Raw genomic sequence first — 12,436 nt, forward strand, 5'->3', positions numbered from 1 at the left:
TCTTTAGAAGACTACAACGTACATTGTAGAGGAAAGAGTTGGGTTGCTGGTCCATACCAAAACCGAAGATGCAATAGAAGAAAATATTTTCTTCTAGATATGCTTGTTTTGTAAGGGATGTAATTGATTATTTTTAAGGAAAATGTTTTTCAAATAATTAAAATTTGCGAAACAAAGGGAGTCCTAACTTTAATATGTTGTTTTCTTAATGGGTTTTTGACGGGACAATGACGATCATTTTGTAAAACCTAAAAGAAGTTAGGCTCATCTCAAGAGTCAGATGGTGGCATCTTCAAGCCGAGGAAAACTGGAAAAAGGGGAAGAAAAGAGAACATTGGACTTTCCAATTGGCTGCACTATTCCTGTATTCCTCTTTCGGCTTTGACAAGGTTCCTGAATATGCATTTGTGGTTTTCCCCGTGAAGGTTTGGGCCAAATCAACGTGCAAGAACCTTGGGTGATAAGGGAAAAGCATGACATGATTTGGCCTTGAATCGATGTGATCGGCAATCCTTGTTTTGATTGATAGGCCAAACCAGTGGTCTTAAATCTTGTTCATGTCTCTAATTTGCCGTTATTTTGTTTAGGCCCTCTTCAGCATCGATGACAAGATTCTTTTTTTGTTTCAATATGGAAAAACCAACTTTACTTAATAAGGACTGATAACTTATCGGAGATTCTCGAGATATGGTCTCATTTTCTCCACTTAATTTTGCGAGAAAAAAAAAAAAGTAATTCCAAATTCACATAAGAAGTGGGCATTCTGTCCATAAGAGCTTTTAGGAAAAGCCAAACCCTAACTAAGTCAAGACTCAAATGGCCGATCAAAACATGAGATCGCTTGCATGTGTGGAGAATCAACTCTGCATGTTATATCTATACCATATAATTTTTGTTGACCTGTCTTTTAAAAGATATCAAAGTTTAATACAACTGAAAAAGAGACTAGTTGTAATTTGTTTGGGAATTTTATTTGGCTCCTACTTAAATCTTATTCATAATATAAATCTTTCAGTTACAAGTATTTTTTTTTCATAGTACGGGTATATGTTAACTAATGACAGGCGAACTTAAAATATTGTGAACATGGACTGAATACAGTGAATAGTGCCAATGGAAGCCAGATACTGGTCTTTGGGTAAACTTGAAACTGGAAACGACACTGTCCAAACTCTTCATTTTGCCATGGTGGGCTCTGTTATTTTTTCCATTTTCTCTCGGTGTTTTGAATTATGTCTTTAGGAAAAGAACGCCTTACGTGTATACACACCCGCAATGCCAATATCTCCGCGACAAGCACGCCTCGCGGTTCTCATCCAGTAATCAGTTTTGAACCTTTTTCTGTATCACCAAAGAGGACATGACAGAATCTTGCTTGGGTCACGGTCCGATTTTTCCCATGTGAATGCGAACTGAAACTTGGAGCTTCACGGTAGTAGAGCGTGAGAGATACGGAAGAGTCGATACAACTACTTCGTGAGGGTGAGGTCACGCTCCTTGTGCTGGAAACATTTGACGATTATCGTCTTAGAGGATTTTTGAAGGCGAGGGCGGTCTTCTGTGCACAATCTGGTCCGCAGCTAATGATGGACATAGCAGGCCAAAACTTGTGCCGAAGTGATTTGCATGTCTTGCTCAAGGTGATGGATGTCTGAGCTAAATTGAGTGTGTGGTAAAATCAATTACGGGAGGGTCATTCGCCATCGGGCACCGCACGGCTTGTCCTCGATCAGCAAACTTTCAGCCTGTTAGGCTAGAACTTTACCAGAAAAAAAATGGAAACGCTCCCTCCCTCCCTCTAGAGCTTTACCAGGAAATGTGGAAACGCTCTGTCTGTCTGTCTCTCTCCACGACCATGAGCCAACAAAGAACCACATTCGGCTAACTTCCAAACAATGGTTTCCCCCTCAAAGTAAATTTCTTTCTCTCTCTATTTCTCATCATCCCTTTCAATTTTGTTGTTGCTGGATTCTGTTTCACATTAATTTACACTTCATTTGCTCCATTTCTTGTCCATTCTATAATCATAGCACTTCTACAATTCTACCTTAGTATTAAGAAACCATTATGCTTTGAGGATGCACTTTGAGTTTCATTCTCAGTTTTTCTGTAGTTTCTTTTGGGCCAATAATGAAATGCATGATTCTTCTGGTTTAGGGTGTTCCAAGGAACCTCCTGGCTGAACTCCCCAAGGCCCCTCAGTGACTTCATGGAACTCTTGAGCTCTTTGAAGAGTGTAGTTCTTGGTGGAGTTCAGACTTTCTAGGTTGCTGAGTATGAAGAAGTGAAAAGAAGGGGTATGATATTTGTATCACTGCCATGACATCATTGGTTACTTTCTGGGTGCCGCCTTATTTGGTGTTGAATTCGGAATTTAATCCACTGTGTAGAGTGCAAGCAAGGAGTTCAGTGGTGACTCAACAGTGCCATCATCTCCTGAACTATTTGTGTTCAATGGAGCTCCTCCTGCTGAGAGAGAGAGAAGATCGATCCTTTGACTGGAGGAAATGGATTTGCAGTTTCTAAGATTGATGTGGTGAAGAAGAAGCAGAAGGTGGAGAAAGAAGCAAAAACTAAAGATTGGAGGTGTTGTGTGGTATGATGCGTATGGAACTAATAGTGTGAAGGATTTTCATGACTGCTCAAGGGATAGGCCTGATGGAGGTCCGCCCCTTTGGTTTTGCCCTGTTGAGAGTGGACAGCCTTTGAATAATTCTTCTGTTCTTTTGTTTTTGCCCGGTAATGCCGAGCTTCTCGTTTGAAATGGGTGCAAAACTGCAAATTTTACTGCAGGTCTGTAAGGAGATGACTGGAATTCTAGTTTCAACAATATTCTTGTAGCTTTTAAGAAGTGATTAATGTACTCGTGCAACCATGGATACTCCTGTGCTATATTATATTGAAGCCTGATTTTGAGAATCTTAAGCAAAATAATACTAGTGTAGCCGAATTTTTTATTCATAAGTACTGTTTCCTGTAGGACTTGATGGCACTGGATCGGGCCTCATTTTGCACCATAAAGCATTGGGGAGGTGAGTTTTCATGTGCCATCTTTTCTGGGGTTGTGAATTGCGTTACAAGGGAAAGTAATGCTGCACGAGCAGTGTTTTTTTCTGTGATTCTATATGTACTTATGACCAAGAATTTTAATGCAGAAACCTTAAAACTGCAGGGCTTTTGAAGTTTGATGCTTGCATATCCCTGTTCATGATCAGACTCCATTTGAAGGTGTGTCACTTTCAAATCCTTTTAATTGCAACGCATGATGACGACAACTTATGGTGGAGTGAAGTGGAATGCTTTTGAGCTGTGTTGTAAAAATGCAAAGGGCGGCAGTGCACTCATGTCATCTTATGATTCTTGCTTTTCACTCCATTTATTCCTACATGCATGGATTTAACACTTATTACTTGCTTCAAGCTATATATTCAATACTTGATCCCTGCGGTTCCTTCTCAAACTTATCATGTCACTAATGATGCACACATCTAAGCGTGGGTTTACAATTCTTTTAAATGGAGAGGACTTTCTTCTAAAAACTCAACTGATGTTATAAGAAAGGAATAGCATGCAATACTAATTGAGGACTTGACAAAGAGCTTTTGTACTATGTTGTATGTATACATGTTAGATCTGGTGAAATTCGCAGAGAAAACTGTAAAAGCTAAGTATGCCTCATCTCCACATAAGCCCATTCATCTTGTCGGGGATTCCTTTGGAGGTTGCCTGGCACTTGCTGTGGCTGTTTGTAATCCTACCATTGATCTGGTAGTGTTATTAACGAATCCAGGTGAATTTTCAGAATAGCAAGCAAGTCATGAATTGGGCATATTCTCCTGGCAACATGTCTTTTTTGAGACACTGAGGAAGTCTGTTTATTCTCCATCATGTTAGCTACATCATTTGGCCGTTCACAGCTGCAGCCACTGTTACCTTTATTGGAAGCTATGCCTGACGGACTCCATTTCATGGTCCTCTATCTTCTAAGTTTTGCTAAGGGTATGCTAAGCTACTTTCAAGTCTTTATGTAAAATGATGATACGTCACAATGCTCTCAGAGTTATCCATAATAAGATTTGGTTTTTCTTTTTGAATCAGGTGACCCAGTGAAGATGGTAACTGTCAATACTGATAATATGCTTCCCCTGAGAGTGGCACTTGAACAATTGTCTGTCAACCTTGCTTCTTTGCTACCTTGCCTCTCAGTAAGTATCGTTCTCTGCTGGGGATTTGTTTATTCTCTTTCCTCATTTATCTTTTTCGTTCGGAGTTTTAAAATAGATGTATAGTAGGCTTTCTACTAGGCTTGAATTCGAAACATTTTCTTGGTTTTTATCCTTTGTTGGGCTCTTTCTTGATTATCTTGTGACCCAATAATCAGTTCCCTGTTTTACCAAAAAAAATAATAATCAGTTCCCTGTTTTTACCAAAAAAAAAAAAAATCAGTTCCCTGTTTCAGGGTTTGGCTGATATAATACCCAAGGAACTCTTCTTTGGAAACTGAATTTGCTTAAATCAGCTGCCTCTTATACTAATTCTCGTCTTAATGCTGTCAATGCTGAAGTGCTTCTCCTTGCCAGGTTTTCGCTCCTCCAACTTTGTCAAGATGATGACACGGTTGTCAGATTGTGTAGCAAATTACTTTTGATTAGATTTCCTTTTTCTGGCAGCTCCAATATCTGTGCAATTATTGCCAATTTCTTCTTTTCACTATTCCTGAGGAGTCCTATAGAATGGGTTTTGATGAAATTGTCATTCTGACTTTGCTCATCAGCTGGAAAAAAATAAGCTGCCTATTTGTCAGCTTATAGATATGAATATACTGTGTCTTGCGGTGGGTTCCCTGGGTCACAAAAAAAAAAAAAAAAAATAAAAATAAATAAAAATAAATATATATATATATATATACTGTGTCTTGTAAGTTACTTCCAGTTTATATAAGCAGGTATAGGTCTTTTGGCAATATGCAGTGGCACAGGCATTAGTCTGGCTTGTGCGAATACTTGTGAAGTTTCTATCAGCACGTTGGTATATGCTCCATGCATGAGCATCGAAACATACATGTATAAATGAGGCATGGGCATAATTATAGATAGATGCATCGGGCATGCATGCACATGGGTATGGAATTATGAATGGGGAGTAGTTTTTCCACTGGAGAGACAATGGCAATTACAAAATGTAGCATTTTCTAAAAATTTTCTATTGATTTAGTGGCAAGGATAACATGCTTCCTAGTCTAGATGAAGCCCAAAGGCGTATGAACTCATTGAAGAACTGCAGAGTTCGTACTTCAAAGACAATGGACATGCACTTCTATTGGTAGGTGAAACTCATGTTATTTTAATGTTGTAAAGCTTGAGGAGTCACTTGTTTTGAGAAACTTTAAGCTAAAAGAGCTTTTTGGGAGGGTAGCTCATTTTTAAAATATCGTTTAGCACTTCTATTGGCTTATCTTTACGATAGGCTTTGACAGTTCTTGAATAGTGAAAATTAACACAAATTGTTTGCTGAGATGAAAATCGCATGTTTAATCAAGTTAAGTGTGTGTATTGCGCATCAGCCCCTTTTATTTAATCAACTAATCTTGAGTTTGGCATATCACAAAATAAACTTATTGTAATGAAATTACTTACTATTTCTAGAGCTGCTCAAGATAATTTGAGACTTTGAGTCATCTCAATTAACCAATTTGAGTGTGGCATGTATAAGTCCAGAGGTGTGCAATATCATCACCTTAGTAAATAGAATTGGAAAGCAGAACATTATTGTGTAATTATAGTAGCTGATGACAGATCTTAAGCTTACCTCCTTTGGAGATTTGGAATGGAGGAAAATTAAGTTTTCTGTTGATTTTGTGCACAATATAAATGCGATTGTGCAATTTCATGAAATCTACAACCTCTCTCATATTTCATCTATTTATTTGGGTTCTTTGAATACATATCATGATGAAATTGCATAGCTCTTCAAAATGTCGCTCTCCCTGAAACTTAGCATTGAGTTTCAGGAGATTTTATCTATATAAGGCTGCTTTATTTCTCTATATTGTGCTGCCAGTATTTTGAATAGTAATTAGACTGAGATTGCAGGAAGATTTTAATTTGCTGACTGTCATCAAAGGTACCAACCCATACTGTCGAATGAAGGCATGATTATGTCTTGGATTTCCTGCCTCCTAGTATGTCAGAACACAAAGTAGCATTCAATCAAGTCGTTGGGTAATTCTGCAGACAAATGCTTCTGCATGTCTTTTTTTGCTCTTTCCTGATTGGATACGAGTTATTTCTCAATTGACCTCAACCAGATTTTTGTTAATGGCTTAATGTCTCTGTTCTTTCTGAATATAAACTGATACTTTCCTATATCTTCTAAGTCTGTTTATGAAGATCTAAATTATTCCCCAAATGTTTGAAGCTAGAAAATAGGGTTGTCATGTTTTTCATATGAAGATCTAAATTATTCCCCAAATGCTTCTTCACTTTCTATTTCCTTTGCTACAGCTCTCTAAAATTCTTCCGCTGCATTAGTGAATGATTTTATCACCAGCTGATGCCTGAAATCTCTGGGTGAAGCCATTCTCATCTTGTGATTTGCAAAAGAAGCACCAGTCGGTTGATACCTAAAGTTCAAAATTTGAATGTTATTTGTTAATCGAAACACATGATTTATTATTACCAATTTTAACGCTATCAGTGACCTCGTCAAGCCCAGCACAAACATGGATATGTCATACTTTTCCACAAATGCTCATTTTGCATACTGATCCATTAATTGCAACCAGTCAATCTTACTGTGATACTGTGGTTGGATAAATGCAGATTATTTTGCAATGCATCTGGTTGGGCATTATTCTCAACTTTAGATGATCGAAAGATAGTGAAAGGCCTTTCAAGGATTCCTTCAGAGGGACCAGTGTTGTTAGTGGGTTATCACATATTGATGGGATTTGAGCTTTATTCACTTGTTGATGAATTCTTGAGAGAGAAGAACATTATTGTGCGTGGGGTAGCTCATCCGGAATTGTTCTCTGGGAAAAAGGGAAAATCCATCTTCTGAATTTTTCACTGATTAAATGAAAGTCTTCGGAGCAGTTCCTCCAATGGGAAGGAACCTCTTCAAATTTTTTCGACCATATATCATATTCTACTTTATCCTGGTGGTGTACGCAAGGCTCTCCATTATAAGGTGTGTAAGTACCTTACTTTCAGTTTAAGTAGTCTCTTGTGCGGAGTAGCTACTGTATCTGATCCTGTTTTAACCCGATCAATCTTATTAATAAAATAATCAAAAAAGAAAACTTGTGAAAGATAATTTTTCAAGTAGAACATATGTCGAGGCTATAAGATAAGAAGGATCTTCCACAACATAAGTTTTACGAGTGAAGATGTAAAGCCATGCACAGAAGAACGGGAAGTGGTTGTGGTAGCAATGTCAGATGCTAAAGCTAATTAACTCAGATGGTGGTGGCAACTGCTGGTGGTGGCAGTGGTCTAGCCGATGGTAATGGCATGGGGTGGATAAGAAGCTAAGTGAGTCTTAAGTGATAATCATTTTGTGTAGTTGAGTATGCATTTTCTCTTAAGGGCGTTAAATACAAGAGGTCAAGATTATATGTTGAAAATTTCATTTCAGAGGCACAAGTATCTAGGAGCACGAGTAACTTGGTCTTGCCACTGCCTCTTAGGGTGTATGTTTACGAAGGATTCATATGTGATTAAAGAGTTACTCGTAATTACTGCTAAGCTTTTGCATATGCATATCTTCAATACAATTGTGCCTGTAAAGTTTACCTCAGCAGCATCCTGTTTCATTTGTAGGGTGAAGAATACAAGTTATTCTGGCCGGAACAACCAGAATTTGTGAGAATGGCTGCACGGTTTGGCGCCACAGTAGTACCATTTGGAACTGTGGGAGAGAATGATATCACAGAAGTAAGCTCTTCCATTTCTGCACTAAAGTTTGGTATTTCGCTCTTGACTCTGCAAAGGTGGCGAATTCAATACTCGTATAGCATTAATTAAATACATGCATGGTTGATAAATTTGGATGAATCAAATACGTTTTTGATGCATTTTTCGTTCGACTTTTGCATTGACTATTGCTGTCTAATATTTCTAAGTTAAACGAGTTATAAGGCCAGTCTAGAAATGGACTTGTGTATATGATTTACTTCAGCATTGCATTCTGGTCACAATGTGATTGTTATTTTGAATGGACAGTTGGTATTTGATTACAATGATTTGATGAAGATTCCACTCATCAATAACTACATCAGAGAATCTAGACGCACTATACGAGCAAGGTAGATTTTGTATGGATGGCCTTTGAAATTATAAAATCGCTTAGCATACTGTGAAATTCTTCTGAAACCAACATGAATTATGTCCTGTTTCTTTGGGAGAATGAAGCGCTTTCTACTCCAGTGGTTTTGCGAAGGATCCCTGGCCGCTTGTACTATCTGTTTGGGAAACCCATAAAGACAAGTGGGAGATATGAGTCACTGGCGGACAGAGAAAATGCAAACGAGTTGTACTTGCAGGTAAAATCCGGAATTGAAAGCTGCGTTGCGTATTTTCTCAAGAAGCAAGAGGAGGACCCTCATCAAATATATTTCATAGAACTATACATAGGGCCTTACATTCTCGTTTACATGGAATTCCGGCATTTGAGCCCTAATAATCCGTGATGGCTTTCGAAATAGTTTTGGCCTCTTGTATTTCATTTAGATTGACCGCCTATGTCTAGGCTGAACATGAACATATGTAGATATTTAGATGATTAGCGTTCTTTGGGTTATCTACAGAAGACAATTTGTGTATTCCTAAATCAACGAGCCCGGAATATCTGAAGCATTTTGATAGATGGGTATCGTAATCCTTGAAATCACGGAATTAGATGCTTCAAAATTATCTTCGAATCTGGAAAAAGGAATCTTTCTCCGGCAAAGAAATGTGGGTTGAGTATATTAGCACCTCTGACACCAAAGTATTAGAGGGGAATATGGTTCCAAGGTAAAACCTGGAACTTGAGAGCTGGACTGGTGGGAACATATCCAGTTTCTAGTTCCAAGGTATGCATGGTAAGTTTCAGGTTCTAAAAATTAAGGAACCTATTTTGACGAGTAAATTCGAGGATCTAAGTTGGAGGAATCTGGAACTTGAAACCAGTAATCTAGATCTTGGAACAAGTTTTTGTGCTTTACTTGTCCATGTCTTTGTGCAATCCTGTGATATTTTATGGTGTTCGATAATGAGTGTATAATCTAAAACTACTAGTATGAGCTTCCATTTTGTAATCGATACTTTTACTTTGCTAATAATTATATTTTTTGTGTGTCTAAATATAAGTTATGATGAGTGAATTGTAGTAGTAAGTTGTGGTCATTAAATGTGATAACAGATCTTGAACCTGTCATAGGGTAAGTTTTAGGTTCCAGTGTATACACGGTAGTTTAGGTTTCAAAAAATGAGGAATTTGTTTCAATGGGTAAGTTCCAAGTTCTAAATGGGATTTGTACGGTTCCTAGAACCGCTCACTCGTAAGTATCTGTTTAAGAAATTTCATTTTGGCAGATTTCTATTCTCAGCCATTCAATTTTGTGCTACTTACCTCATTGGAAAATTCTTAATTAGGTATTGTCCATCGATCACGGTTAAGATCAACCTGACACTTCTAAAAGGGCAAAAAATCAACTATATGCCAAAGCAGCAAGTCTTGTGGTAAATGAACAAGAGTTTTACATCAGCTTGAACCTGACGAAATTCTGAAAGTGTGATCTTATTTGAGAGTATTTCCTAAGCTGACTTGCTGATTATGATCTTCTCATCTTCATAAATTCCACAAAAGAAGTTTCAGTTTATTTACCAGAAATTTAATTGTCCGAACATGTGGACCTCAATTCCAAGCTTGAGATTTACGTAAGAATCCATGATAGATTTGGAGTTATCAGCTCTGGAAGGCACAAGACATTAAAGCTGAGGTTCCATCTGCTTTAGCATCTGTACTTCCTTTCTTTTTGGTTGGATAACTATCAGCAGTCACAGGTTGAGGGTAGCATTAGGATTACTAAGAAGTCTCCTGTCTCACCTTTGTTGAAAGTGCGGACTGCTGAATCGTTCAAAGCTGAGTTATCCTGTCTATTTACATATTTTCATCTGGTAGATTTGGCAAGACCATTTAGTCAAACACTCCTATTTTCCTTAGCTTGTGTTTGTCAACCGTTAAAAGCTGATGGGTTTCATCCTTGTGCTCGAACGAGATTCCTCGATTATTTTATCTTTTGGTGAAAAGAATTCCTAGCATAGATGAAATAGAAGATTCGCAAAACTAGCATATGATACGATCCTCATTCAATCAACAAACTTGAATCAAATGCTCCTGCTGAATGCTAGATGAACATCTATAAAAGGAGAGAATGACATCCCTTGTAAGTAAGAGAGCTCAAGTCGTTTCAGCCCAAGTAGGAAGTCTTCTCAGTCTCCAGTCTAACTTATGGCAGGTTATGGCTACTCCTACCGAAGCCATAACCCCCAGTATGGATTCGATCCACAAAAAACCGAAAAGAGCCACAACTCCGAGCAGCTGTGCCGTCCAGCCCTTGATGAATTCGGGGGAAGAAGAGTGATTCCTGGTGACCCTTACCAAAACCCAGGGACCTATGTCATGACAATTGAAACTACCGTTGAACGCGTCCATCCCCCCGTTTACTCCGAATACTACAAACAATGCTCTCCCCCAAGGTATGAGCACCCCACAAGTTATGAAGCAGTCAATAAGCCGCGCGGGCCTTCAATCTCGAGCAATGACCGGCCACCTGTGGTAGAGGAATTCTTCAACAAAGTCCAGAATGAAGGTAGCCAACCATCGGGGTTCAGTGCTCCACGGGCCTCGTATCAGCACAGGATCCCTGTCTCCGCAGGTTGTTATGGCACTACTGGCGACCAGCCACCCGAGGTAGAGGGATTCCCCAACAAGATCAAGGATAAAGTGAGCCAACCATCTGGATTTGGCGCTCCACGGGCGCCGTACCAGCTCAGGACCCCTGTCTCCACAGGTTATTATGACACTACAGGCGACCGGCGGCCTGTGGTAGAGGAATTCCCCAACAAGAACCAGAGTAAAGTGAGCCAACCATCTGGGTTTGGTGCTCCACGGGCCCCACACCAGCTCAGGATCCCTATCTCTGCAGGTTATCGTGGCACTACCGGCAACGCTGGGGATGGGGACTATGAGAAGGAAAGGCCCAAGCCTATCACCTATACCATGAAGAACGAGGAACCTGACTGTGGTGACCTTAAAGCTGACAAAATTCTGAAATCACCGGTGAAAACAGAAGGGGTTTATGGGGCTAGGCCTGGTCATCCAACTGGGTCCGTCCTACCGACTCGCCATATATCGTCTGAGAGAGAGCAAACCAACCGACCACCTTCTATGATCATGGCCAGACGTGGGGAGAGGCATGTTCCCAGTATGGAGCTCAGTAAACCAATGAATGACATAGACACGGCGATGGAGTACTTGACGGAAGTTTTGGATCTATCCTCTGTCAATACCAAGGACGAAGTCCCTGATCATGGTCACTTTAAAGGTGATAGAATTCCGAAACTGCCCGTGGCCACAGAAGGTGGTCGTGCCGTTAGGCCTGGCCATCCAACAGAGTCCACTTTGCCAAATAATTATGTCTCTTCCGAGAGAGGAGAAAGGACCTTTCAACCACTATCTACGACCATGACAGGAGGTAGGGAGAGGCGTGGTCATGATATGGGGCTTGAACCGATGAATGAAAGAGGCAAGATAATGGACTTCTCAAAGGAAGCTGTGAAGCCTTCATCAGGCAGTACAGTTCCCAAAAGAGATTCTATCCCTGAAACAATCGACAGCAGGGAAGCCAGAAGGAGATATGCGAATGTCAATTCCTCACCAGAGCTGAATTCGACAGGTTACACCACTACAATCAACAGTCGGGAGGCTGCAAGGAGGTACAGGGGAGAATTGGTGTGAAAGCAAGGTTTGCATTGATCAGCTGTCACCTTTAGCAAGTAACTAGCATATGTGTGCACTTGATAATGTACTGTGTTGCAATAAGCATTTCGGGAAGCAAAGCTCAGACAAGTAGTTTACAGAACTCTAGTTTATGAGCAGAATATGTAAACCGGGATAGCCAAGGCTATTTTAGAGTTCCTTCTAGCCATTTCATTGAGAATCGCCAGTTTACCTGCACCATTGAGTTCAAGCTAAAAGTAATCAAATCTGATTGATTAACTACTAACTAGTAATACAGCTGACCAGATGAATTTGAAAACTATTTAGCATTCTTCAAGAAAGTATGCAATAGCATTCTTGATTTTGTGAAAAAAGTGATCCAATTGCGATGGATTGGTTTCATTTGGGAAAAAACTGTTGCAAGTTTGTAGACGTTAAAACTCGGGTCTCA

At 39.5% G+C, this 12,436-nt stretch overlaps 1 protein-coding gene and 1 pseudogene across 1 annotated transcript; both read left to right on the forward strand.

The window, feature by feature from the left end:
• The first annotated feature begins 2,319 nt into the window (after positions 1–2,319).
• Positions 2,320–12,179, forward strand: LOC104417678 (annotated as a pseudogene).
• On the forward strand, positions 10,369–12,202 carry LOC108954923. The gene is made up of 2 exons (XM_039300702.1): positions 10,369–11,518; positions 11,582–12,202. Exons 1-2 carry the CDS (start codon positions 10,495–10,497, stop codon positions 12,001–12,003), a joined length of 1,446 nt encoding a protein of 481 aa, XP_039156636.1. The 5' UTR covers positions 10,369–10,494; the 3' UTR covers positions 12,004–12,202.
• Positions 12,203–12,436: the final 234 nt, after the last annotated feature.

Source organism: Eucalyptus grandis, chromosome 8, assembly GCF_016545825.1.
Source record: "Eucalyptus grandis isolate ANBG69807.140 chromosome 8, ASM1654582v1, whole genome shotgun sequence".
Classification (NCBI taxonomy): Eukaryota; Viridiplantae; Streptophyta; class Magnoliopsida; order Myrtales; family Myrtaceae; genus Eucalyptus; species Eucalyptus grandis.

Excerpts from the sequence above, each read along its gene's own strand:
- LOC108954923 (XM_039300702.1), top strand. The coding sequence starts at position 10,495 with ATGGCAGGTTATGGCTACTCCTACCGAAGCCATAACCCCCAGTATGGA. Across the intron at positions 11,519-11,581 it reads CATAGACACGGCGATGGAGT|ACTTTAAAGGTGATAGAATT; the intron begins ACTTGACGGAAG and ends CTGATCATGGTC.